Genomic DNA, 27,490 nt, shown 5'->3' on the forward strand with positions numbered 1-27,490 from the left:
ACTTGGGCAGGATCTCTCAAACATTTAGGAGGTAATTTTACAAACCTTTCCTATACATAAGGCTTTTGTAAAATTGCCTCTTACATAACAGTGTGCACAGTACAATTACACACATACTTGTAAGCGACTTTAGATCTAGAGCAAAGTTTTGGCAGAGTGTGAACAAAATCATGAGTTATTTTAGGCAATAACATTTTTACTTCCTGATCAGCAAGTGTAAATGCCCAAGCCTTCAAGATAGACATCATTTCTGCAGGAATTTTGCTGACATTTTATAAACATACACATAGGTACCTATGTTTTTATAAATAGGTTCCTTTCTGCCCAATTAGGCTATTATAAAATTACCCTGTTTGACCCTAGCAATGTGCCTAGTTTCTCAGTTTCTTAATGTTGTCTTGCCTGTAGCAACAGGAATTAATAAGCAGGTCACAAAGCAGCCAATAAGAAAATTGTATGATCCAATCATTAGGTTTTACCATAGAATTAAAACATTTTCTAAAGGGTCCAGAGTGTCTCAAGAGGAGAGAGGTTTAGATTAAATTCTCTCTCCTGACAGCCTCAATATATCTCAATTTTCTATTCAAGATATCACTTCAGTGGTGATGGGTATTTTTCTGAAGCTAAGAAGGAAATTTTGAAATTGTATTTTTGCAAAAGACGCACACCTCTTTGTGGTCAACAGATGTTTTCTGAGTTTATGTTGTTTAAAGTCTATATATTCTTTCTTTGATAAGCATCATTTCTGGTACACCTCTTCCAAATTCTATACTTGAGGTGTGCAATCTGTAGCCATGATCCAGTGTTTGCAGAAATCCAACACTTTTCTTACCATGTGCTCCTCCTACTACTGAGAGAGAGACAGAGCCACCTACAGTTTCAATTTCTGCAAGCGATCCATGCAGAAGTCTTTCTGATCTGCCGAAAATGATTTCTGATTATGTCAACCAAGAGGTTTGTTTACCTGTCTTTTACTCTACAGGGTTGGTGCAAAAGGATCAGATCTTGCGCATATTGAATGTGCGGAGAGTTCTCCTCCACTATTTGGAGAAAACAAATGACTTTAGGCTTTCAGATCATCTTTTTGCCTAACGGCCCAGCCTCATCGAGGTAGGCCAGCATCTGAGGCTTCTATCGTCCGTTGGATCCGTATGGCAATTTCATTGATTTACATCGTCCATGTAAAGCAGCTGCCAGTTTCTCTCAAGGCCTATTCGACTAGGAGTGTTGCGGTATCATGGGCAGAGACTCGAGCTGTTCCACCAGACGAAATTTGCAGGACGACTTTTTGGTCTTCTCTTCGTGCCTTTACCAGATTTTACTGAGTGGATGTGGCGGCACGTTCTGACACCGGTTTTGGGGCCTGACATTCAGATTTTATGCAAATGACACTCAATTTCTGATTGAAATTGATAAGTCTATTGAAGATGCTTTTCAAATGTTGAGACTTTGAGTACAGTTAATGGTTGAATGGAAACCATCTGAAACTTAACACCTCAGTTTGGAGGAGTAACGCAGTTTACAAGTGTTTTGCAAGACGAGCAAAACACTCCAGCAATTTGTAACTCGCAAACCGAGCGTTGTCTTGCAAACCGAGCAGCTTAAGTTTGATTTTCAAACCCTGCCTCCCCACGATCTCGGCAACATGCTCGGAGCTGAAGCGAGGCCTGTTCTACTCCTCCACCACACCGTTAAACCAAACCCCATGCGTGCCCAACCCAAGAGAAGCCAGCAGTGAGCAGCAGCCAATCCTGAACCAAGCTCCATGCGTGCCCAACCCAAGGGAAGCAAGCAGTGAGCAACAGCCAATCTCAAGCGTTTCATCCGGCGCAGGTTGAAAGTGGCACTCAAATCAGCTCAGGGGTCTGGGGAGGGGCTGCCAGACTGACCTACTGTACCTTCGAGCTAGGAAGAAGACTGGCCGGGGCCAGCTTGTTGTTCCCCAGCCGCTGGCAGCGGATGGATCCTATTCTAAAGGAGAGGGAATGCAGGCCTGAAACAGTGCACAAGAGAATGGCTAATAAAGTAAGTTCATGAGGCAATCTACACCTCTCCCACGCCGCTTTATTGTCCTGTCCTAGTTCAACAAAGTAACTTCCTGTTTCGTTTTACTGGAACTGAGTATAATTCTAAGCTGGGGGGTTCAGTTGGACGTACCCAGGACGCGCCATTAAAGCAAGAGTGAGGAACAATGTGGAACGAATCATCTGAGTTTCCATTATCTCCTATGGGGAAAGTTGCTTTGATATATGAGCACTTTGGATTACGAGCATGCTTCTGGAATGAATTATGCTAGTAAACCTAGGTATCACTGTAATTCTGTTAACAAGGAGTTCATGATCAATAATTCAGTAGTTCCAATTGTAACCTCAATGCGTAATTTAGGAGTTCTTTTTGACTTGTATCTAAGAAGCTGCAAATTAATAAGATTGTTAGATAAGTATTTTGCAAATTACAGTTTAAGGCAATTGCTCGATCTTTAACACCTAAATTGTGAATATTGCTAAATTATGCAGAATTTAATTGAGACCAAAAGCCTGTCTGTTTCAACAGGCATTTGGAAATCAGAATCTGTGACAAATAATTATACTGAAGAAACAAGCTGCTGTTCTGTAAGGAGGACAACTAATGAGTCAGTTTAGGATACACTTGTATGTTAGTTGGTTTAATGTTAATCTGATTATGTATGTACTTTATTTGTTTTTAATCTAATTTTGTAGGTGACAACACTAACAGTTAACTTTGGATTGCGCAACTTAAACATGCTCCATCTGTCCCATTATAAAAGACCCCCTGTGCTAGCATCTCTGAGCCACTGTTCCCCCCCCCCAACCCCAAAAAGATGGCAAGAGGGATGCCCACGCCTTCCTGCCTGGGAAGACCTCCTCCCCTCTTCTCCCCTGAAGAAAACACTCCCACCTGCCCAGAAAGACCTCCCCCCTGAAAAAACAGCAGCAGGAATGCCCACTCCCTTCTGCCCAGAAAGACTTCCCCCCTCCTCTCACACCTGAAGAAAAAGGTAGGAGGGATACCCACTCCCCCTCCAGGCCCCCGTACCTTGCAGTTGGTAGCAGGAGGTACTGAGAATACCTCCTGCTCCTCCGATCTTCACAATGACACCGGCTTTAGGCCCCTCCCCGGTGTATCATGTGATGCTTAAGGCCCTGATTGGCTCAGATGCCTCAGGTTCCTCCCTTGGGAGGTGCCTGAGGTGTCTGAGCCAATCAGGGATTTCCTTAGGCTCCTTCTGAAGGTGCAGGCCCACCATTCCAGCGAAAGTGGGCCTGCCGGCCGGACACAGGAAGGACCCGTCCGGCCATCTAAAAAAGGTTAGGAGGTGTCTGGGTTGGCTTGGGGGGTCCAGTGGGGTTGATCTTGGAGGGTCCGGTAAGCTACCTTTGGGGGGGTATCAGCAGGAGAGATTGGGCATCTCTCCTGCTGGCTAAGGTTACGGGGGGGATCGCGGAGGGTGCGGACAGAAGGGATTGGACATCCCTCCTGCCGCAATCATTGCTGGGGGGGTGGAATGGATTGTCTAGGCTTTGTCACCCGCAATCAGCTCAGCAGCCTGATCCAGAACTTTTGACTTGGTCTAAGTTAAAACGTATAAGTTCTATCCAGGCAACCTGTTAAACTTTTCGATTATGGCTGCCGGAGAACTAAGGGCTCCTTTTACAATGGTGCACTAGCATTTTTTAGCGCACGCACCGGATTAGCGCGCGCTACCCGAAAAACTACCGCCTGCTCAAGAGGAGAAGGTAGCGGCTAGCGCGCGCTATTCTGTTTGTTAAGACCCTAACGCACCTTTGTAAAAGGAGCCCTAAGTCTAGGTCAGCCCACCTCCCGCCCTACCCACTCATCCAAAAATGTCCCTTTTTGCTCTGGGCACACAGAGGCAGTGAAAAGGCCTAAGCTTGTTTTAGATACGCCTAAAATCCTGTTCTATTTATCAGTACTTGTACGACCTGTCTTTTTGATTGTCCAAGTGCCGATTTAGGAGGGTTTTTAGACGTATTTCCATTTCAGTTATGTACCACTTAGGCTTGTGAAATTGTGCGTTTTTGAACATCATTTTGCACTGTTGGTTCAGAGTTAGTGTTACCTCTTGATTACTGATAAAAAAATTGCTGTTACTGCAGAATACTGCGGTCATTTTTGGTATAAAAAGATATGAAAGTGTTTCATTAGCATATAAAAATCTTCATTGGTTATGAGTTGAGAGGCGAATTAAGTTTAAATCAGCCTGCATAGTTCATCATATATTACAGACTGTTCAGATAATCTGATTTTGCTTTCATTTTCATTGGCATTATTCTTCCACTAGATTATGTGGTACTTTATTACTACATTTTCCACAGATTAGAGGAGTACAGTGTAAACAATAGTTCAACTCCTCTTTTGCTTACGCTGCCATTACAATTTGGAATAATCTACCTGTTTACATTAGGACGAATATCAATTAAGGTCTTATAAAACTTTTTTATATGACTTGTTGTAATATTCATTTTATGATATTTTAATTATTGATTGTTTTTGTATTTTCCCATAGATTTTACAGCTTCTTTGAACCTTTTTGGTATAGTGCGATTAATACATTGTAGATTAGATTAAAAATCTAAGTGACTTAACAATAAAAATGAGAGCAAGGGGGAGAGGGTGTGTGGGGACATGACATGATAGTGAGGAAAAAGGGAAGGACTACAATAGAGAAACGTGGGGAAGGGAAATTCAAAATGAATGGCACCGATTAAGCCAAAATGAATAATTAAGTTAGTCGCCTAGATCATCAACTAAGCGCGCACAATTTGGGCACCAAATTTAAAGCGCAATTTATAGAATTGGCCTGCGTTTCCAAAAATTTGTATACTGATAGCACTTTAGGAAGCTGCTGTTCAGAAGCAGAAGATACCGTGTAAATGATGCCTGTGATTACTAAGAAAATCAGTACAATAATTATTTTTTTGTTTTTGTTGCAGGTTTGAAGCGTGATGAGCTTTAACACCGGTCTTTTTGCCTGAGACTTACTGTGATGTGTGCATTTGAAGAGTCTGCTCTATCCATGGACTCTCTACATTGGAGATCAAGGCTGAACATATTTCAAGAGCATTGTGGTTGTAAAATATGAAAATAGTTTTTAACTTCTTATTTAAGAAGAAAATTTCCAGAATAGTGGACAACATCAGTATGCACATTGTAAAGAAACACAGTAGTTCATTTTTTAAAAAAAATAATTTTACTGGCACAGGGGGTTTATGCTTATTTATTTTGTTAAATAAAATTAAGCCTCAGAAGATCATTAGGTGCTGTTATTAAAGGTTGCTGTTTGTTACAGTAAGGATCCTGATCAGCAGAAATTACTTGACCGATCACATTTTCTGCTGAAGAAATCAACATATGGCAGTGAACTTTGTCAAACATTGGGGCAACCAAAATCATCTGAACATAGAGTAAATATAACTTGGATTTGTATTTATTGCTTCTGAGAAATTTTTTTGCTGTCATTTACCTTTTAGATGCATCATTGTACGTTGAAACTAATTTACCCCTGTAGTTAATTAAGAATAGTATCTTCATGATGATAACAAATGTTTAAAGATTCAAGCTTTTGGGCCTATTCAGGCAGCATCTCAGGGAGAAGGTTGCATAAAATGGAGTTTTCACAGGCTCCTGTTTGTACTGTTTCCAAGACTGAATGCAAGAAAAACCACTGGATAAAGAAATAGTGTCCATTTTCCTGGCATATTGTAGACAAATACTGCTATTGGAATAGGACAAGTTTCATTTTATTGATTCCTTTCGAAAATAAATTGGTTCTTTTCAATCCTCCCTCAACAAAAACGCAGTTCTTTACTGATTATTGTAGCAATTCCAGTAATGAGAATTTTTTTTGATCATGTCAATTAGAAAAGTTAGGGACATGGAGTACTATCCAGGGTTAGAGTCCTGGATCACAATTCACAAAATAATCCAGTGAACTTGTAAGAATGATTTGTTCCCAATCTGATTGGGGGTCTTTCTTTTTCCCAAGTTTTGTTGGGTTATAGTCCAAATAAGCCCACCTTTGGAAAAGTTCCAAATGTAGCTCTGTAATTTGAGATAAGTAGCATCCAAAAGTCAACCTATCTCTAGTAGAACTTATACATATAACGTACTGTCTTCCCTGGCCTCTTGATACTGCAGTATAGCTGTGGATACATGTTTGGGGCCCTTTTACTAAGATGTGCTAAGCACTAGCATATGCTTACTACACCATAAAATGGTCTACCATGAGGGTGTACTTAGGCATCCCATGGTAAATTTTGCATGTGCACTCGCTGGGGGGGTGTGATGTAGAGAGTGGGTGCAGCTATGCTGATTGGTTAGCACCTGGGCATTACCGTGCACTAACTGATTAGTATAGGATGAGCCTTTACCACCTACACAATAGGTGTCAGTGCTCACATGCATTAGTGGGAAAATTTGCACGACCATTATTGCAGAAACGTAAAAATTGGCCATTTACCAGCAGCATTAAAAGTGGCCTTGGCAGTATGCAGGCTAGTGCATGACACCTTTTAGCACTGATTTAGTAAAAGAACCCCTTTATAAGCAAAGTGAAATGGAGTGCATGAAATACCAGAATCAACTCTCTAGCTGTGCTTGATAGCAGATAAAAGTAACTGAAGGGAAGGGATCTTTTTCTTTCTCCATCTTGTAAATCCAAGGAGAACAGCAAAATCTTTTTCAAGAAAAGTAAGCAAATTTTTTTTTATTGTACCAATTAAGTTTCATAAAACATCTGTGAACTAGGCTATGAATAATAAGGGAAAACGCTTTAAAAATTACCCTCCCCCCTTTACAAAACCGTAGCAGTAACAGCTCCAATGCTCATAGGGATTCTATGAGCGTCAGAACTGTTACTGTCATGGCCGGCTCTAAAAACCACAGTACAGTTTTGTAAGAGGGGAAGTAAATGTAAATGCACCAACATTAATAATTATAAGTCTGACTCCTAAAGTTTGTTCATAATAAACTACAATAAGAACATTTTTTTATTATTCGATTAATTTGTGATACTTCCCTATTTTTCCAGTCTGTGGATAATTTTATTCAACAATGTGAATAATTTTATGCAAAGCAAGTGCTGTAAATTAAGAAAATAATAAATATTGTTCCGATGTGAGTGAAATTTATTTTTAATGCCTACCATGGTTCTGTAGCGACATTTCCAATACAGGACCACAACTGTGATCTTTAATAAAACATTCTTTGCATATGAGCCATTATTTGTCAATTGTACATTAGAAATCAGATGTTTAAGCAAGAGCATAACTAGATACCCAATTTTGAGCAGGCCTGAGCCCCAGGTAGGTAGGCACGAGAACCCTGCCGACCAAATAATTTTTTTTTGGGGGGGTGAGTTTATAACTCCACTCCATCCAACCTTCTGGTACTTTTTAAGTCCTTTAGTTCTTCGCTTGCAGCTAGAAGTCACTCGTACCTGCTGCTCATGCCTACCCCAAGCCTCACTCTGTTGCAACTTTCTTGTCCCAAGAACAAGGGGTTGCATCAGAGGGAAGGCTCGAGGTCAGCGTGAGCTGTGGATGTGTCACTGCTCACTGCCAGCAAAGAACTGAAGGATTTAAAGGTACCCAGTGTTTGGGGAAGTAGATTTAACAGATCCTCAATTGTCTAGGGCAGTGTATCGCAAACTGTGCCTCCTGAGATTTGAAGTGTGCTGCATTGTACAGGGCAGGAAGAGAGGCACCAGCATCGGCTAACTTGGAACTGCCTGCCTTCTGCTGCCGATATGCTACCGGGACTCCTGCTTGCCTCTTCTCTGATTTTAAGCATGCCACGGCATACAGGGGAGGGAGAGAGGTGCCAGCATCAGCTAACTTGCAACTTCTTGCCTTCTGCTGCCGATACAAAAGCAGGAGTATTGGCAGGTTCTCTCCCCACCTTCGGACCAGCAGCGGCAGCTCAATGTGATTTTAACTTAGTCACACAGCTGCTGCTAGCATTAGTTTAGACTCTGTTTCTTCAGTCAGCCGTGGGGTCTTTGGTAGGCCGGCCCACTTTGATGATGCCTAGCAAAAGCCCTGAGGCTGTCTGATGAAACAGCGGTTAAACTAATCCTAGCAACAGCTGTGTGACTAAATTAAAACCACACAGTGAGCTGCTGGTAGCCTAGAGAGAGGAGAGGTATGCTGGACAGGGAAGGGCAAAGGGGTACCGCTGAACATGGGGAACATGGAAGGGAGAAGTGGTACTACTGGACCAGGGGGGAGGAAGGAAGAAAGAAGTGGTAATGCTGGACAGAGGAGAAGGGATACTGCTGAACAGGGGGGATGTAAAAGGAAGAGAGATGTGGTGCTGCTGGACCTGGCAGAAAGGGAGGGAAAGGAAAGGTGCTACACACTGGAGGAGAGGGTGAGATGGTGCATAGGGAAAGAACATGTTGGGTTGGGGGTAAGAAGGAGGGATGCCACTTGAAGGAAGAGGCAAGAACAGAGAGAAAGCATGCAGGAGGGAGAAAGTGTTGGACTCGTGGAGAGGACGAGATGGATGGGGAGGAGGGAAGGAGAAATGTTTCCCTCTGGGGAAGGGGGAGAGGGCAGAGAGTGAAAAGTTGGACTCATGGAGAGAGATGTTGGTTGGGGGAGGGAAGGAAGACCAGAGAAGAAGCATGCAGGAGGAAGAGAGAAAAAAATGGACTGGTGGAAAGGAGGGAGAAATGTTGGACTGCAAGGGAGGCCAGAAAGGAGGAAGGGAAGGGAGATGGACTGCCAGGGGCAGAAAGGAGGAAGGGAAAGAGAAATGTTACACTGGGGGGGAGGAGAGATGACTAAGAGATAAGAGTCCAAGTATATTAAAATTTTTTATAAAAACGCCAATCATACATTCTAAGGGGCTCATAATCAAAAAAATAAAACATCTAAAAAGTGGCCTAAATGGGTACTTGGACGATCAAAATGCCTGATTGTCCAAGTACCCATAACCAAAGCTGGTTTTAAACTTATCTAAAACCAGCTTAGGCTTTTCCCTTGCCTTGAAACACATAGAGCAAAAAGAACCGATTTTAGAGGAGGGGAAAGGGAAGGAGGTGGGCTGACCTACACCTAGGCGTACAGCAGGTATACCCAAACCTTTTGGCAGGTTGCCTAATCAGCACTTATACGTTTTGACTTAGACCAAGTCAAAACAGGTATAAGTGCTGAAAAGGGCCTGCTGAGCTGATGGCAGCCCGGCAACCTACCCACCCTCCACTGCAACCATTGCAGCAGGAGAGATGGCTCATCTCCCCTGCTGTGATGCAATCACCCCTCTACACGAACTGCTGTGACCTGCAGCAGGAGAGATGCACAATCTCTCCTGCCACGATGCATCACACCCCCCCCCCAAGAAGATAGGGGCAAGAGGGAGCCCAAGCCCTCGCCCCGGCGAGCCACGACCCCCCCCCCGACAAGATCGGGGCAAGAGGGAGCCCAAGCCCTCCAGCCCCGGTGAGCTGTGAAACCCCCCCCCCCCCACTGATTACAATTGGGCCAGGAAAGAGCCCAAGCCCTCCTGGCCAGATGACCCCCCCCCCCCCCCCCCCACTAAGATACGGGCAGGAGGGATCCCAAGCCCTCCTGCCCTCGATGCACGCCCCCCCACCTACCCCTTGACCCACCCCCAATCCCTCTCCCCGTACCTGTACAAGTTGGCTGAACGAACGGGTCCCAAGCCCGTACAGCGGGCCAGCCATCCTTCGAATGGCGGGCCTTAAGGCCTGATTGGCCCAGGCGGCTCAAACCCCCGCCCACAGGTGGGGCCTGAAGTGCCTGGGCCCCTTACATCTAAATATAATGTTTAAACACCAGAGTTAACCTATTCAAATTCACCAGAAAATTGACTATTTTACTAACAAGAATATCGCCAGTATTGATCAATCAATAGTGAAATAGGATAGCACATGGAATTCTAGCAACACTCATCCCATAATAGACATGTAAAGTTTAAATACACAGGAAAAGGTTCCACACAACTTGTAAGTACAAAATAGCAAAAAAGAGTAGGGATACCAAAGATGCTTCAATTTGAGATCTTCAACACAATTTGCATCCAATCAAATCTTTTATTAATAAGGAATAGTTCATTAAAAAAAAAAATCATTCTCCTTCCTTTTATCAAGCTGCGCTAGAGTATTTTAGCATGAGCCAGCAAAGTAAGTGCTCCAACGCTTATAGGAATTCTATGAGAATCAGAGCATTTACCACAATGTCTCACACTAAAACCTCTAGCACAGCTTGATGATAAAGAACCCTCTATTTGTGTTCTTGTCTAATTAGAAACTTATTCCCAAAGAGACATGCTCCAGTTCAAACACAAAACTTGCAGTTACTCCAGTGACTCAGCTGGTGTTTTGACACATGCAGGTATCTCATCAGGAGTCTAAAAAGCAAAAATTATATAAGGATAAAACTGTGCTTAGAATAATTGTAATCAAATAAATACATAAAAAATATATACTCATAAGATGTGCAATATCAAGTGTAAGGCAATTGATCATCTGTTGCTTACTTAGATAAATTCTTTGTTCTTTATCACCTTTCCAGACCAGTACAGCTTCACTGATGGGTAATATCTCATTATGACCAGCAGGTGGAGACTGAGACAAAAACCTTTGGTTGCATTACAAGTAGTTGTGCTTCCCCCTAATCTGACCAGTCTTCTCTCAGTCTCAGCAAATGGTAAGATATTACTGGCTTCCCTGGGTTAGTGTAAGCCTTTTGGAATTTGCATAGTGGGCTTGTCCCTTTCTGGTGCTGGACAGAGCTTTGGGGGGACCCTATTTGGGGGTCTGCCCGACTTCAGTGGTGTCAAACTCGATAGGTCACGAGTTGAGTCCCTCCCCCCTTCCTCCACATATTTTTTCTAGAGGTGCCTCAGCTGTAAGCCTTGTTACCGATACCGGCAAGGCATATGGCTTAGAGAGCCAGTGGAGTCTGTTCTGACAGGAAAAAAAAAAATCCTGGGGCAGTGCCGGTCTGAAGGGAGCCTTCAGTGTATTGTATTGCTGTTTTATTGCTAACTGACACTTTCTTCCTTTAGCTACATCGCATATTGCGCAATGAGCATTTTAAAAAGGGAAAAAGTGTTCATGCTCCAGACGTGAGGTCAATTTGGGCGGCCAGTGCTTGCGGTGTGCTGGTTGCTGTGAAGGAGAATCCTCGTTGGTTTCAATGTCCAGAGATCCCCTTCGTGAGTGTCTTGCACACCGGCAGCTGAAGGAGGGGAAGCCTGGGCTTTCTTCGCCGCCCACGCAAGGATTCCCCCAGGCACTGACGGTCAGGGAAATAATGTTTCCCTTACCACCAAAGCTGCTGGGAACTTCCTATCAACTGCTGTTGGCTTGCCTGCATTCGCAGCTGCGGGTGCTTTTTCCGACTGGCTTTATCTAATTTTGGCGGGAAGTGCCTCCATTTTTGTCTACAGCCTCAGATGACCTCCCCCCTGTATTGGAGAAACTAGGGAAAGGTTTCTACTGGGACCTCTGCTTTGGCAGTGAGTCCCATTTGGCCGCCAGGGGTTTTTTCCCCTGATTTTGTTTTAGCTTTGTTGAAGGCTTATATTCATGCAGCCGGGGGTCCTGCTTCCACCCTGGGAGTCTGAGGGGGATTCCCTCCACGTCCACTCCAGTTCAACCCGCTTCAGCACCAGTTTTGTCCCCGTCTTCTCCCTCTCTCATTCAAGCGGCCGAGGGTCTCTTGGCAAGATAATTTTTTTTTCTTTGGGGAGCAGTTTTCTTTTGATGAGGACCTGGACCTTTTGGGAGACCTCCAGGATCCTCTTGTGGTGGCAGATGCCGCTGGCAGAGATTTTTTGGTTCCTCCAGCTGGCGAGGATGCGTCAGTGCACATCTTTCAGTGGGAAGAGCTCCAGGAGCTTATTCTTCAGGTCTCCTCGGTGTTTGCGTTTCGAGGAAGATGAGAATGAGCCCCCACACATAGTAGACCCCTTGCTTTGGAGAATCCGCTCAGCATCCCGCTCTTTTTCTATGCATCAGGATATTCGGGATATTGTGCTTGCGCAGTGCACAAAGCCTGAGGCACCCTTTCATTTTACGCATCCTATGGCCCGCCTGTATCCCATCCCGGAGGGGAATAGGGATACCTTGTAGTCGCCGGTGGTGGACACAGTGGTTTCAGCCATCGGTAAGCGGCATACATTGCCTGTTGAGGGCAGCTCTGCTTTGAGGGACTCTAAGGAGCATAAGTTGGAGTTCCTCCTTCAACAGAATTTTGATGTCTGCCCTTACGGTCCAAGTGGCAATGTGTGGCGGTCTGTTGCTCAGGCTTCTTTTTGGTGGGACGAGCGTGTCCTTGACTGTGATTCTGTTGCCTGGTCCTTGGTAGAGCAGGAAGTACCAAAATTGAGATGGATTCTTCTTATCTCTCTGATGGCAGGCTTGGTCAGCAGCTGCAGCCTTGAAGGCTCAACTGACAAAATTTCACTTTCGGGGTTTTCTTGTTTGGGGAGGATTTGTACAAGTTGGTTCAGCACATGAAGTCCTTTTGGTGGGACCTATCGGGGGGGGTGATCCCTCCACTGGTTCCCCAGCAACCCGTCCTGCCCAATGACTCCTTGCCGGCACCTCCCCTGGTTCTGGTAGGCACCAAGTTGTGAGATTGTATCAGATGGTGGCAGCAATCACGATGGATCAGTGGGTCCTGGTGGTGATTCAGGACGGTTATGTTCTGGAGTTTGACTGCTTATTGCCAGATCATTTTCTCGCTTCTCCTTGTCATATGGCATGGAAGAAGCAGGTCTTTCGCCAGCTGCTTCAAAGATTGCTAGATCTCAAAGCGGTAGTTCTAGTGCCCCCTCAGGAGTGTTGCACCGACAGCTATTCCATTTACTTCATGGTGCCCAAAACCGAGGGGACTTTTCGGCCCATCCTGGATCTGAAGGGGTCAACAGGGCTCTCCGAGTTCCATTTTTTTCACATGGAGACCCTGAGATCTGTCATTCTGGCGGTTCAGCCGGGGGAATTTGTGGCTTCTCTCGATCTGATGGAGACCTATTTGCATATTCAAATTCGGGCCTCCCATCAGCGGTTCCTTCACTCTGCGATCTTGGGGCGGCACTATCAATTTTGTGCACTTCCTTTTGATCTTGCCACAGCTCTGCAGATGTTCACCAAGATTATCATTCAATCCATTCTTGTGCACCTTCCCTTTGAGCCCCTGGGTTCCTGTTTGTTGACGGACCTTACTCTTCCAGTGGTTTTTTTGGTGGCTATTTCTTCTGCAAGATGCATTTCTGAGCTGCAAGCTTTCTCTTGTAGGCCTCCCTTCCTAGTGTTTGCTAGGGAGCATGTTGTGCTGTGGCCTGTTTTTTCCTTTCTGCCGAAGGTGGTTTCGCCTTTTCATGTCAATCCCATGTCATGGGATTAAGATCAGGGCTTTGATTCGGCCACTCCAGGACTCTCCATTTCTTAGTTTTCAGCGAATCCTTTGTGGATTTACTGGGTATGTTTTGGGTCATTGTCGTGTTACAGGGTCCAGTTACGCTTCAACTCTAATTTTCTTTCCAATGGTCTCATGTTCAAGCACCCTCTGATACACAGTAGAATTCATGATGGATTCTATGATGATGAGCTGGCCAGGTCCTGCTGCAGCAAAGCATTCCCAAACCATGACACTTCCATCTCCATGCTTCACAGTTGGTATGAGGTTCTTTTCCTGCAATGCTGTATTTGATGTACACCAAATATATCCTTTTTTCTGGTGTCCAAATAATTCAATTTTAGACTTATCTGTCCATAGAACACTATTCCAGGAGTCCTGGTGTTTGTCTATGTTTTCTCTGGCAAACTTAAGTCTGGCCTTATAGAGAGCAAAGGTTTCGCTCTCTGCACACCTCCCATGCAAGTTAAATTTGTGCAGCCTCTTTCTGATTGTAGAGGCATGCATTTTTACATCAACAGTAGCAAGAGCCTGCTGTAAGTCCCGTGATGACATTTTAGGGTTTTTGGAGACTTTTTTTAGCATCTTGTGGTCTGCTCTGGGGGTCAACTTGCTTGGACAGCCAGACCTGGGCATGTTGGCAGTTGTTTGGAAAGTCCTCCACTTGTACACTATTTTCTGAACTGTGGAATGGCTAATGTCAAATACTTTCAAGATTTTTTAAAAATCCCTTACCCGACTTATAAGCTGCTACAATCTTCTTTCTGAATGCCTCAGACAGCTCTTTTGATCTCACCATAGTGTTCACTCTCACTGCAGCAGTCATGAGCACACTATACTAAATGTCTGAGGTTTAAGTAGGGCAAGCCTCCTTCAAAATGCTGAGTAACGATGTTCTAATCATGTGCATCTGATGTGATACACTTGTGTGTGATTTGAGCCACTTTAAGTGGGAGGATATATGGGGGTGTCCTAATTTATCCTTCAGAATACACATTTTTGTGTATATCTTTTGTTTCATGAGTAAATCAAGGAAAATTTTGTTTACCTGCAATTACATTACTTTAGATAAATAATAAAAAAAAAAGATTTGACATCAAAATGTGAACATTTCTTAAGAACTAAATATTTCATTGGATGTCCTTATTTTTTCACATGACTGTATGTACATAACAACATAAGAATAGCGTTATTGGGTCAGACCAATGGTCCAAGCCCAATAGCCCGTTCTCACGGTGGCCAATCCAGGTCACTAGTTCCTGGCCAAAACCCAAGGTGTAGTAATATTCCATGCTACCAATCCAGGGCAAGCAGTGGCTTCCCCCATATCTTTCTCAATAACAGACCATGGACTTTACCTCCAGGAACTTGTCCAAACCTTTTTAAAACCAGCTACGCTATCTGCTCTTACCACATCCTCTGGCAACACATTCCAGTGCTTAACTAGTCTCCGAGTGAAAAAAATTTCCTCCTATTGGTTATAAAAGTGTTTCCCTGTTAAATTCTAGTGTCCCCTACTCTTTATAATTTCTGACAGAGTGAAAAATCGATCCACTTGTACCCTTTCTACTCCACTCAGGATTTTGTAGATTTCAATCATATCTCCCCTCAGCAGTCTCTTTTCCAAGCTGAAGAGCCTTAACCTTTATAGTCTTTCCTCATACGATAGGAGTTCCATCCCCTTTAGCATCTTGGTCGCTCTTCTTTGAACCTTTTCTAGCGCTACTCTATCTTTCTTGAGATAAGGAGACCAGAATTGAACACAATACTCCAAATGAAGTCGCACCATGTAGCGATACAGGGGCATTATGACATTCTTAGTCTTGTTAACCATCCCTTTTTTAATAATTCCCAGCATCCTGTTTGCTTTTTTGGCTGCCGCTGCACTAGGCACTATTCTATACAGTAGCACCTACCTTGGGTACTTATCAACTTGATGGTGCCCATCCCTAAGCACCACTTTAAGGAACTGCACGCACACACACACCCTCCCCTCAGTATTAGGGCAGGATAACTATCCGGAGAACTTTTTGGCACATCCTCTTCACCCCGTTCTGTAAAGATGTATCTAGCCTTTTGGTCAAAGTCACCATTCAGCCGATATACAGGTAATTTGTATGTTAAAGCTACTGAATGGTAGGACTAAACAAATAATTGCTGATAGGATGACTTGTCCATTTATTTAGTGCCACTGATATTTGCTCTTTCTTACTTGCCAGCTGAAAATCCAGCCTATGGAATCTAATACAGTCAAACCTCAGTTTACGAGTGCCGTGGTTTGCAAGTGTTTTGCAAAACGAGCAAAATAGTCGCAAAATCTGCGCCTCGGAAACCGAGCTTAACTCGATTTACGAGCGCCCCCTCCCACCGCGATCTGATAATCTTGCAGAGTGAGAACTAGAAGACCTTGAGCATGCACAGATGCTCAAGGCCCAGCACAAGGCAGAGGGAAGATCTTCGGGCACTGGTACCAGCATGTCCTGTGCGTTGGTGCTGGTGCCCGTACCAGATGGGGGTAAGCGAATGTGTTTGGGTGAGTGGGGGATGCCAGATCGCTGAGGGGGGGTGGTGGTGGTGATGTGAGCTGGGGAATACCAGATCACGGGGAGGAGCAGCAGTGCCAGTTGCCACAGGAAGGGGGGAAGGAGGTGGAATGAATCAAGCGAGTTTCCCTTACATCCTATAGGGAAACTCGCTTTGATATACGAGTAAATTGGTTTACGAGCATGCTTCTGGAACGAATTATGCTCGAAAACCAAGGTTCCACTGTATTATACTTTCTAAATTGAGGATAGGAAAAGTCACAATACTGTACATTAAAAATTCAGTGGTTTAGAAAAACAACCTTCTTTAACAAAGTAACATTGCAAAATATTAACATTTGGTACATTGGCAAAACCACCTTTAAATAATCATTTGTTGTCTCTGAATATTAAAACAAATAAAAATCAAAACAAAAAGTGTTAATGTTAATTCCTAAGCTGATTAGTGTTTGATTTTTTCCCCTATTTAGAAATCTAGGTATTATCTTGTAACAAAACATTTAACAGTTCATGAGAACTCAAGGGATTCTTTTTTAAAAAGGAGCATGATGAAAGATACAGATGCATTACACTTTATTTCTACACAATTACAACGAAAAGTAAAAATAGATCATTTGAGTAAGAACAAAGCCACAGAGACATAAAAAAAAAGTAATTTGCTATTGTGAGCAATCTTTGCTTTAAAATGGCACATAAATTAGCCTTTTTCCAACATACTATAATTGGATCAGGCCCACAGTGTTCGGTTCTCTGTTGAGGTCTTCTACTCCCTGGCTCAGTTGAGGATGTTGCAGAGAGGGTTCCCATAGCCACTGGGGAAAGGCAGTCAGTCAGCATGTGAAGATGGCAGCTAGCAGCAAGATTTAGGACTCATGATTGCAGTGTGATGGAATGAGCCCTTGAGCATGGCTGAGTCCAAGTGCTGTAGCAGCAATGTAGGTTTAGAAAGTAAAATAGGTTCAAAAAGAGAGGGCAAAGTAGATAAACCATAATTAGATGCTGATCCACTCTGGAGAAATTAAGAAAATATGCCCAACAGAACAGAATGCAACAAAAATCAGTACAGCAGACCAAGATAGATTTTATTCGATCAGCCATACATGATGTAGCTATATTTCAGCAAATGCTTCAAGGGATTTGCAATACAATATAATATATCAATTTCTAGACCGCATAACCAAGTAGTTCAATCTACCAGAGCAGCAGTTAAAATGCTTATACCTTATTCTGGATTATAGAACATCAATAAGGATTTCAATTGTAATCAACTATGTAAAAACTTGGATAGCTGAAATGTCAGCTTTGCAACCTGTGTTGCTGCTGACTGAATTTTCAGTCAGTTCTTAAGATTGAAATTCCTACTGATGTATTGCAATCCAGGATATAAGCATTTCCATTGCTTCTCTGAACGTAAATGGCGTAAAAATCCAACTCAAATCAATCAAGACACTTATAAACAACAGTCATATCATTACCGTGAAATGATCAATAAAACAAAAAAACAATATTACACGCAAAAAATCTCTATGACAAAGAACTCCTCAGCGCTTTTTAAAATGTTAAAACAACTTACAATTTTTAAACACAAACCTATTATTTCCTCAACTGATACCCCCTCTGCTAACGGTTTAGCCAACTTTTTCTACAACAAAATAATATCAATAAGAGCAAACATAACTAATAATGCCAGTGCATCTTCACCCAAAGATTTCACGGATAATTTAGATTTAGATGAAGATCAAAAATTAAAAACCAGGTCCCTACATGCCACTTGTTCCAACTTTACCCTTCCATCTTTAACAGAAATAAAACAGCTTTTTCAAGGTCTAAAACTTAAAGGGTCTATATCTGAACCCTTTCCACCTTTTCTTCTCAAACGTTACTTCTCTGTATTTGGTCCAGCTATCCTTCAAATTATACATACAAGTCTGTCCACCTCATCAGTTCCAACGGATTGGAAGCATTCTGTTCTACTTCCTATTATCAAGGATACCAAAACCAGTTTGTCCGACTGCTCTAACTATCGTCCAATTTCGAGTCTTCCATTCTTAGCCAAAATCACTGAAAAAGTAGTATTTCAAAAATTATCAGAATTCATTGACAAAACTCAGGTACTACACCCTAATCAAACAGGATTTCGTAAAAATCATTCGACTGAACATTCATTATTAGGCCTGGTTACAACTATTCACTATTTTCTGGATCAACATAAATCTGTTATTCTCATATCCCTTGACTTAGCTGCTGCATTCGATACAATTGATTATTGTCTATTATTTCATCGCCTTTCTTCTATAGGTCTCACAGATCAAGTATACGAATGGTTCCGTTCTTACTTTACAGATAGATCTTCCAATGTTTTCTTTAAAAATTCCTTTTCTAGGCCTAATCAAAAAAATAATTATGGAATACCACAAGGGTCCATACTTTCACCATTATTGTTTAATATTTATTTGGCCCCATTATTAACACTATGTCAATCCATAGGCTTCACAGTATATGCCTATGCAGATGACTTCCAACTCCTGCACACCATTGACCCCAATAGTTTGCAAGACATAACAGAAATTAATAAGAAGTTAGCAAAAATTCATGAATGGTTAAACAATAATCATCTTTCCTTAAGTATTAATAAAACCACAACTGTACTCTTTTCAGAGAAAGAAGGAGTTCAACTTACAAGTCCAATTATAATTGATAATAAACCCCTCATTCAGACCACTAATACAAAAATCTTGGGGGTTTTAATAGATAACAATCTTACTTTCCGAGGACATATCAGTGCAACGGTTAAAAACTGTTTTTACAGATTAAGAATGATCCGTTCACTTGCTCCCCTTCTTGATTCATTTTCTCTTAATACACTGATCCACTCATTAGTTATCTCAAAATTGGATTATTGTAACTCCTTATTAAAAGGGGTTTACCAAAAGGATATAAGGCGTCTTCAACTCGTTCAAAATACTGCAATAAAGATTATCTCAGGTTCCAAAAAATTTGATCACGTCACACCCTTACTTCAAAGTGCTCATTGGTTGCCAATATCTTATAGGATTACTTACAAAATAGCTCTTTTAGTCTTTAAGACATTAAAATCCAATACTCCGGCTTTCATAGATAGGCTCTTGATCCCATACAGTTCATCTAGAACTCTCAGATCATCTTCACAATGTACTTTAAATGTCCCCTCTTTAAAAATTATTGGAACCCGCCGTGCTTCAATTTTCTCCGTTACGGCACCAATGTTATGGAACTCTCTTCCTTTGTATTTAAGATTAGAACAAGATTTAAAAATATTTAAAAAGAACCTTAAATGTCTTCTTTTTAAAGAAGCCTTTAATTGACAGATTACAAATTCTCATTTTTCTAGACATCCTTTCGGTCTCTCATTTTTCCCCTTATCTCCCCAATGTGTTTCCCTTTTATGTAATCTTTTAACAAATATTGTATTTCCTCCCCACCTTCCCATTGTTATCAGTTGTCTTCTTGTCTAAAGTTGTTTCCCAGTTTGTTTATATGAATAGTAATTGTATAAGTAAGTCCACTTTATTTTATTTATGTAAAACGCTTTGAAATTTTAAAAGCGTTTAATCAAACAATATAATAAACTTGAAACTTGATAAAGATTGCAAATCCCTTGATGCTGGTGTTGCTGAAAGTTCACTGTGTTGGGTACGGTTGATATTTGAACAAAGTTAATCTTATTCTGCCATACTCATTTCTGACGCCTTCTCTTCTGAAAGTGTGTTTTCCTTGTTTCTCCACACAGGTTTTTCCTTGTTTCTCCACACAGGTTCATCATCTGATTAAGGGATATGAAACAGAGCACTTATAAGTGAAGATTCACGGTGTCAGATCCCAGTACTGGTGCCACAAGCTGGAGGCTTAAAGAACCAAAATGGAACTGCTGTGTCAGCTCCTGCCTTCCCTCCTTGCCAACACAACAAATACTGCAATTTCATAGCTTCTGGAAAATCAACTTGTGCCCTTAATTTCAGCCAAATGATTTGTAAAAAGTCAACATACTATATTACATAGGGCAAAGAAGCTTCCTGTTAAAGTCCATGTAACTGAACATTTGAGTTGTATTGGAACTAGGCACTTGGAAGCAGAATTGACTGACATTGGATGGACTTTCACCATACTGAGCAAGATTTGAAATATGCGCTATTATTACAGACTGTATTACTAAGAGGAGGTGATGTATCTAGTGTTTTTATTAAATAAACAGAAATGCTTTATTTACAGATGGAATACAATGACCCCGCTGGGGTTAAATGCAGAAGTGGAATGGCACATAATTTGAATACTTTTAGGCTCAAAATAATGAATGTGTGCTTCAGGTTCTACAACGGAGGACTGATACTTTTGGCACCATTTCAGCGCAGTTTGTACATCAGACATGATAAAAACATTATGGGGTTCATAATAAAAAAAAAAACAATGTCTAAAAAGTGTCCTAAATGGCTACTTGGACGATCAAAAAGCCTGATCGTCCAAGTACCCATAACCAAAGCTGGTTTTTAGACGTATCTAAAAACAGCTTAGACCTGTCCCCTGCCTCTAAACGCACAGAGAGAAAAGAGGTGTGTTTAGAGGAGGGGAAAGGGCAGGCAGTGGGCGGGAGGTGGGCCAATCTACACCTAGGTATACAACACATATAACCAAAACAGTTGACAGGTTGTCTAGTCGGCACTTAAACCTTTTTGACTTAGACGAAGTCAAACCAGGTCTAAGTGCCGAAAAAGGGGCCGCTGAGCTGATGACCGCTGGTGCGATCAGTTCAGCTTCCCGGCAACCTACCCATCGCGGCAGGAGAAATGCACAATCTCTCCTGCCGCGATACATCCCCCCCCCCCGACATCAGGGCAAGAGGGAGCTCAAGCCCTCCTGCCCTGCGATCGCTAACCCCTCCCCCGATTGCGGTCAGCCAGGAGGGAGACTAAGCTCTCCTGCCCCGGGCATCCGCGGCACCCCCGACAACATCGGAGCAAGAGGGAGCCCAAGCCCTCTTGCCCCAGCGATCCCCCCACCTACACAAACGGGCCAGGAGGGAGCCCAAGCCCTCCTGGCCACGGCTACCCCCCCACCCCCCACTACAATACGGGCAGGAGGGATCCCAGGCCCTCCTACCCTCAACACAACACCCCTCCCCCCGCCGACCGCCCCCCCATAACCCCCGATCACCCCCCCCCCCGCTGACCCGTGACCCCCCCGGCCAACCCCATGACCCCTCTACCCCCACCCCCCTTCCCTGTACCTTTAATGTTGGCCAGACGGACGGGTGCCAAGCCCGCCCGTCCGGCAGGCCAGCTGGGCCCAGAATGGGGCCGGATTGGCCCAGGTGGCAGAAACCCCACCCACAAGTGGGGCCTGAGGCACTTGGGCCAATCAGAATAGGCCCGGGGGCCTTAGGCACATGGGCCAAACCCAGCCCATGTGCCTAAGGCCCCGCCCACAGGAGGGGGCCTAAGGCTCCAGGGCCTATTCTGGTAGGGGTTCGCTGGGCCAGGAGGGCTTGGGCTCCCTTCTGGCCCGTTCGTGTAGGTGGGGGGGGAGGTTGCCGGGGCCAGGAGAGGTTGGGCTGGAGAAGAAAGGGAGGAGGAGATGATGGCAAGGCAAAAGCGGTGGTAGCGAATGCAATTCACTACCTTGCTGCTACTCCAGACGTCTTCTCTCCATTCAGCCGCCCAAGTAGAAAAAGGAAGTTTTCACTGAGGGTGGGCAGCAGTGGAGAGAAGATGCAAGGAGTGGCAGCAGGAGTAGATCACTACCGCCACTAGCCACATGTTGTAACGTCAAAATAAAGGTAGATGGGGGCAGAGAGGAGATGGACTTGGGGGAGTTGGTGGACTGGAGAAGGAGAGATGGGGGAGAAGATGGATGGGAGAGATGAACTTTGTGGAGGGGAAGATGGACTTGGGGGAGATGATTTAGGGAGGGAAGGAACTGAAAGGGAGAGAAATTGGATACAAGAGATGTGTAGGGGGGTAGAGATACTGGATAGGAGGGTATTTAGAAAGAGAAAGCTGGTGGGGAAGGAGGGAGAGATACTGGATGAAAGTGTAGTTGAGAAAAGGAAAGATGGTGGGGTCCATCGCTGCTGCTATGGGAATAGAGACGAAAAAAAGGAAAGATACCAGACCTCTGGGGAGGGAAGGGAAACGGAAGGGGAGGACAGAGATGGAAGATAGAGGATTAGCACGGAGAAAGAAGAAAATGACAAATGGGCAAGAGACCCTGGCAAGTGAGTTATCAGAAGACGTTTGTTGCAGAGCCTGGGACCAAAATGATTTGAATAATAACCAGACAAAAGGTAGAAAAAATAATTTTATTTTCTGCTTTGTGATTACAATGTCATATTTGAAATGTGTATCCTGCCAGAGCTGGTATTAGACAGCAGACAAGAGCTAGGATTTAAGAGAAAGGAAAAGTCTTTGTTTACACCACAGTGCCAATGTGGGTGGGAGAGGGCAAAGGGGGTGGAGTGGGTGAAGAGACTATAAAATAAACCTACCAGGATGTTTGGGAAAAAAAAATACCCAATTGGGCAGGAAAATCGAATTGAATAATCGATTCAATAGGCTGAATCAAATCGTATCGAAATTTTTTTTCTTGAATCAGGCAGAACTACTCTGTGGCACTCTGTAAAGGTATGGAAAGTAGACCAAGTAGCTGCTCTACAGATCTCTGCAGGCGGAACTGCCCAGGACTCCATCCATGAAGATGCCACACTTCTGGTCAAATGAGCTTTGACAGAAATAGGCAGCTGTTTGCCACAGTGTACGTCGATGAAATTGCCATGCAAATCTATCTGGTGATAGAAGCTTTGGAATCTAAGCTGCTCAGTCTGGACAGACTAGTTAGCACAAAAAGATTTGTGGTCAGAAAGGCAAGACTCATTTGTCCTTTTCAACTCTTTCCACATCTAGCCTCTGCAATATCTCATCTTGCTTGTGCCAACCCCTAAGACAAAACGTGGGTAAAAGAAGCTCTTAGGTGACATGAAAAGCTGACACAACCTTCAGTAGGAAAAAAGGTACCATGTATAGAGAAATCCCAGCCTCCGAGATCCTTAAGGGCTCTCTGCAAAAAAGAGCGTGCAATTCTGATATCTGTCTCGCAAAGACTACTGCTACCATTAATACTGTCTTCACTGTGAAGTCCAGAAGAGATGCCTCTCGGAGAGGCTCATAAGGAGGCTTGGACAAGCACTTCAGAACAATATTAAAATTCCAGGATGGAAAAGGCCAGCATACGAGAGGTCACAACCTGAGTGCTCCCTCCAAGAACCAGGTCACATCAGGGTGAGATGCCAGAGATAGTTTTCCCCCTTGAGCCTGGACACACGAGAGTCTCACCACCTGGAGCTTGAGAGATGCCACTGCTAGGCTCTTTTCTAATCCAGCTTGAGAGAATGCCAGGATCCACAGGAATTGGTGCTGTGAAAGGCTCAGCCTGAACCTTGGTGCACCAGAGCTGGAAAACCTTCCAGGTCTTAGCATAGGCCATAAATGTTGATTGCTTCTTTGTTTGAATAGGAGTAGCAATGACTACCTCAGAATAGCCCTTGCGGGTCAAGGCTGAGTACTCAATAGCCATGCTGTAAGAATAAAGTGATTGAGTTCTCCATGGGAATTGGACCCTGACTGAGAAGACCCACAGGCATCTGTAGCTTGAGGCATCTGTTTCATTAGAGACGCACAAGATCCACATTACCAAAGCCAGCAAGGCCAGGCTGGGGCTACCAAGATCTAATTTAATCTAATCTATTTGTGCATCGCTCATACCTATATAGGCTCAAGGTGACTTAAAGAGAAGAGAGAAGGGAGAGGGACGGGAGGAGAGGGGATATGTAAGAGGGGAAAGTGGAAGTAGGAGAGAAAGTGGAAATTAGGAGATTAAGTGTCAAAAGACAGGAAAATAGGAGATTAAGTGTCAAACAGATGGGTTTTCAGTTTCTTCCGGAATATGGTGTAGCTAGGTTCTGTTCTGGTTGTTTCTGTGAGGTAATTCCAAGTTTTTACTCCTAGAAAGGTTTAAGCAGATTGGAAAACACATTTGAACTGAAGATTTTTTGTGGATGGGAGATTTAGTAGTATCCTGTTGAGGGTTCTGCGAGAAGTGGACCATGCTATTGAGAGTTGCCGCTGAGTTTCCATAAAGTATGCAGTGAATGATGCATATTTTGAATGTTATTTGTGATAGAATGGGTAGCCAGTGCAGTTGTTTGATAAAGGCTGTGACCGATCACAAGTACCGGGTGAAATGCGATTCTGCGGATAACCCAGCCCACAATGAGCCATGGGGGAAATACATATACAAGCCTCTCTTCCAGCCAGGGTTGAACCAATGCGTCTAACCCTGCGCTTCCCAGTTCATCTCTTTGGATGTAAAAACATTTTGTCTTTTGTATTCTTGGCTGATGCTATCAGGTCCATCTCTGGCCTTTCCCCAGTGTTGCACAAGGCTGAATGCTCTTTGCGACAGGAACCACTCACCTGGGTCTAGACCAGGGGTGTCAAAGTCCCTCCTCGAGGGCTGCAATCCAGTCGGGTTTTCAGTATTTCCCCAATGAATATGCATGGGATCTATTTGCATGCACTGCTTTCATTGTATGCTAATAGATCTCATGCATATTCATTGGGGAAATGCTGAAAACCTGACTGGATTGCGGCCCTCGAGGAGGGACTTTGATACCCCTGGACTAGAGTCTACCGGCTGAGAAAGTCAACTTGTACAGTTTCCACTCCCACTAAGTGGGCTGCAGAGAGTGCCTGAAGATGTGCTTCTGCCCACTGGAACACCTGAGTCTCCAAATGTAAGGGAGCACTTCTGGTATCCCCCGTCTGTTCACGTAAGATCGACTGCCTCTCCCTCAGTGCTAGGCGAATGGCTCGGAGTTCCATGTAATTTATAGACCACTTCCTCTTTAAGAGGGTGTATTGACCCTGTACCAGATGACTGCCACAATGGACTCCCCAGCTGAACAGGCTGGCATCGGTCATTAAAGTCACTCGTGAGGAGATTCAGAGGGGTAAGCCCTTCAATAAAGTGTCCCCTTGGAGCCACCAATGCAAGCTATTCCTCACCTTTCCTGTGCAGAGAAGCTTCTGCTATAGGGAATGTCTCTCTGTACGGATCACCTGGAGAGCACAGCATCCTGGAGAGGGCACATATGCGCCCTTGCTCAGGAAACTATCTCCAGGGTAGCCGCCATTGAACCCAGCACTTGAAGGTAATGCCAGGCTATGGGATTCAGCATCGCTAAGAGATCCAAAATCTGCCTGGCTTGCGAACAAATGCACGGTTTTTCGCCATGTCAAATCAGACCCCAGATACTCCATGCATTGGATTGGCTCCAGATGACTTCATGAAATTGACAATCCAGGCTAGAACCACCTTCATGTGGAAGTGCAGTATTCTCAGCACCACATTTAAAGACTTTAGGTCCAGAATCGGTCTCCAATATTTGGTGCCTTTCTTGGGCACTATGAAATATATGGAATATCTGCCAGAGCCCGATTCTTCTTCTATAGCTTGAATGTCCAATAGCTTTTCCACAGTCACTCATATCCCGGTCTCTTTTTCCAGCCAGCCACCTGGAGAGTTGATAAACAGAACTGAAGGAGGGCGATAAAATTTGATATTATGACCCTCTCGAATAAGATCTAGAACCCAGCTGTCTGAGGAAATTCAATCCTGCTCCCTCCAGAATGCCAGCAGTCGTTCACCAATGTGCAGGAGTGCAGTAGTCGACCTGGCATCACTGTAATTTCCTGGAGGTTGTGCTGACATGAGACCCTGAGGGTTGCTGGGATCTAGAGTTGCCTAACTGCTGTCTGGACCCCTAAGATTTCTTAGCAGAGGAACCTGCACAGAATTAGGGGAATGACATAATAATAATAATAACAGTTTATATACCACAATACCGTTATGTTCTATGCGGTTTACAAAAGATTGGAGTACAAGTTGAGTTGACGTACAAGTTGAATTAACTTAAGGGATGTGGGGAACAATGGGGAGAAAGGGCAAGGGAGGGGAAAGAGGGAAGTGGGTTAACTGTCTAGGTATTTCAGGAATAGGTGGGTTTTGAGGTGTTTCCTGAATACCTCATAAGTGGTGGGCAATAGGAGTTGTTCTAGGTCTTTATCCCATAGAGCAGCCTGATGTGAGAGAAGATGCTCATGGTGTTTTTTTAGTTTGCATCCTCTAACCGGGGGAGAAACGAAGTGCGAGTGGGAACTTCTCTTGTGTTTATTGGCTGAGAAGGAGAATAGGTCAGTGATGTATTTAGGGGTTAGACCGTAGAAAACTTTAAAACAGAGGCAGGCGAACTTAAACTTTACACGAGCTTCCATCGGCAACCAGTGTAGCTGTTTGAAGTATGGTGTCACGTGATCGAACTTCTTTAGACCGAAGATTAGTCTGACCGCAGTGTTTTGCATTAGTTGTAATCGTCGCATATTATTTTTGGGGATTGCTAAGTAGTCGATGTTACAGTAGTCATGACATGAGGGACGAAAATTGCATCTGCTGCCCCCAGCAGGTCAGCGATGTCTGCTATCAAGCAGATATTTGGGGTGACAAAATGCAACACTGGCCATAAGGTTTTCAAGACCCTTACCAAATAAAATCTGCCCTCTGAAAGGCAGTCTGCTTAAGGTAGCTTTGGATGCCGAATCACTTGCCCATTGCTCCATATACCAACACCTTGCTTGTGACTCTAATGATGTCATATAGAGGCATCTGCCACATAATCCACCCCTTCCAGCACCAGCTGGGGGCAGATGTCCTCTTCCTCAGCTGGACTTTGCCATAACCTGCTGTGGCAAACATGTGGCACAAATGAGGCTACTGCTGCCGCTTTGATCCACAAAGCTAACACTTCAAATTGCCTCTCAAGAACCACATCCACCTTGTGATCTTGTGCATTCTTTAATATCACTCCTCCCTCACTAGGGAGGGAGGTACAGTTACTTGAGCCACCGTGGAATCCACCTTTAGCTGACTAAACAGCTGCTGAAATTTTGGAGCCATAAGGTAAAGTTAGGACATAGTTTTGGCCAGCTTTAGGGAGCCTTCCAGAGTCTCCCATTCCTCAGTGACCAGCAAGGTCAGAGTGAAAAAAGGTGGTCTGAGCATTTGTGCAGCTCATGACTGTGCACTGTAAGGTGGATGGCTGCTGAGGCTCTGACTTCAAGACAACTACTTTCCCACATGTCATTACAAGTAGTTGAACAGTCACCACACCGACAGATGGTCTCCCTGGTTGACAGCAATGATCGCTTCTTGACTCCCGGGTCCCTAAAAGGGAATCAGAACCCTACAGGAAGGAAGCTGAGCCCTGCGACAAAGGCATGGAGTCTGATCTCCAATCCTCCCAAGTCCTGCTCCGCTTGGTCACACAGGCTGGGAGCCGGTCTCCTGCACGGTGGAGAGACCTGCTGAAGCCATCTCTCCCTGGTCTGATACCAGCACTCCCCCAAGCAGCGTAGTGCATCTAGGGTCCAT

The 27,490-nt window shown here is 44.0% G+C and overlaps 1 protein-coding gene and 1 long non-coding RNA gene across 3 annotated transcripts in view; one reads left to right on the forward strand and one right to left on the reverse strand.

Moving 5' to 3' along the window:
* UGGT2 (UDP-glucose glycoprotein glucosyltransferase 2) overlaps nt 1-7,162 on the forward strand; it is a 448,230-nt gene extending 441,068 nt beyond the window's left edge. For both annotated transcript variants that reach the window (XM_033949012.1, XM_033949013.1), the window contains exon 39: nt 4,977-7,162. In XM_033949012.1, the coding sequence (XP_033804903.1) occupies nt 4,977-4,999 (23 nt within the window). In that variant the 3' untranslated portion in view covers nt 5,000-7,162. The remainder of the gene's footprint in view (nt 1-4,976) is intronic.
* Nucleotides 7,163-16,527: 9,365 nt separating this feature from the next.
* LOC117362015 lies at nt 16,528-20,499 on the reverse strand. Its single transcript, XR_004539784.1, has 2 exons — nt 19,593-20,499; nt 16,528-17,380 (listed from the first exon to the last, which is right to left on the reverse strand). It is a non-coding gene; the product is annotated as an uncharacterized LOC117362015 (long non-coding RNA).
* Between the last annotated feature and the right edge of the window lie 6,991 nt (nt 20,500-27,490).

This window comes from Geotrypetes seraphini, chromosome 6 (genome assembly GCF_902459505.1).
Source record: "Geotrypetes seraphini chromosome 6, aGeoSer1.1, whole genome shotgun sequence".
NCBI classification, from domain to species: domain Eukaryota; kingdom Metazoa; phylum Chordata; class Amphibia; order Gymnophiona; family Dermophiidae; genus Geotrypetes; species Geotrypetes seraphini.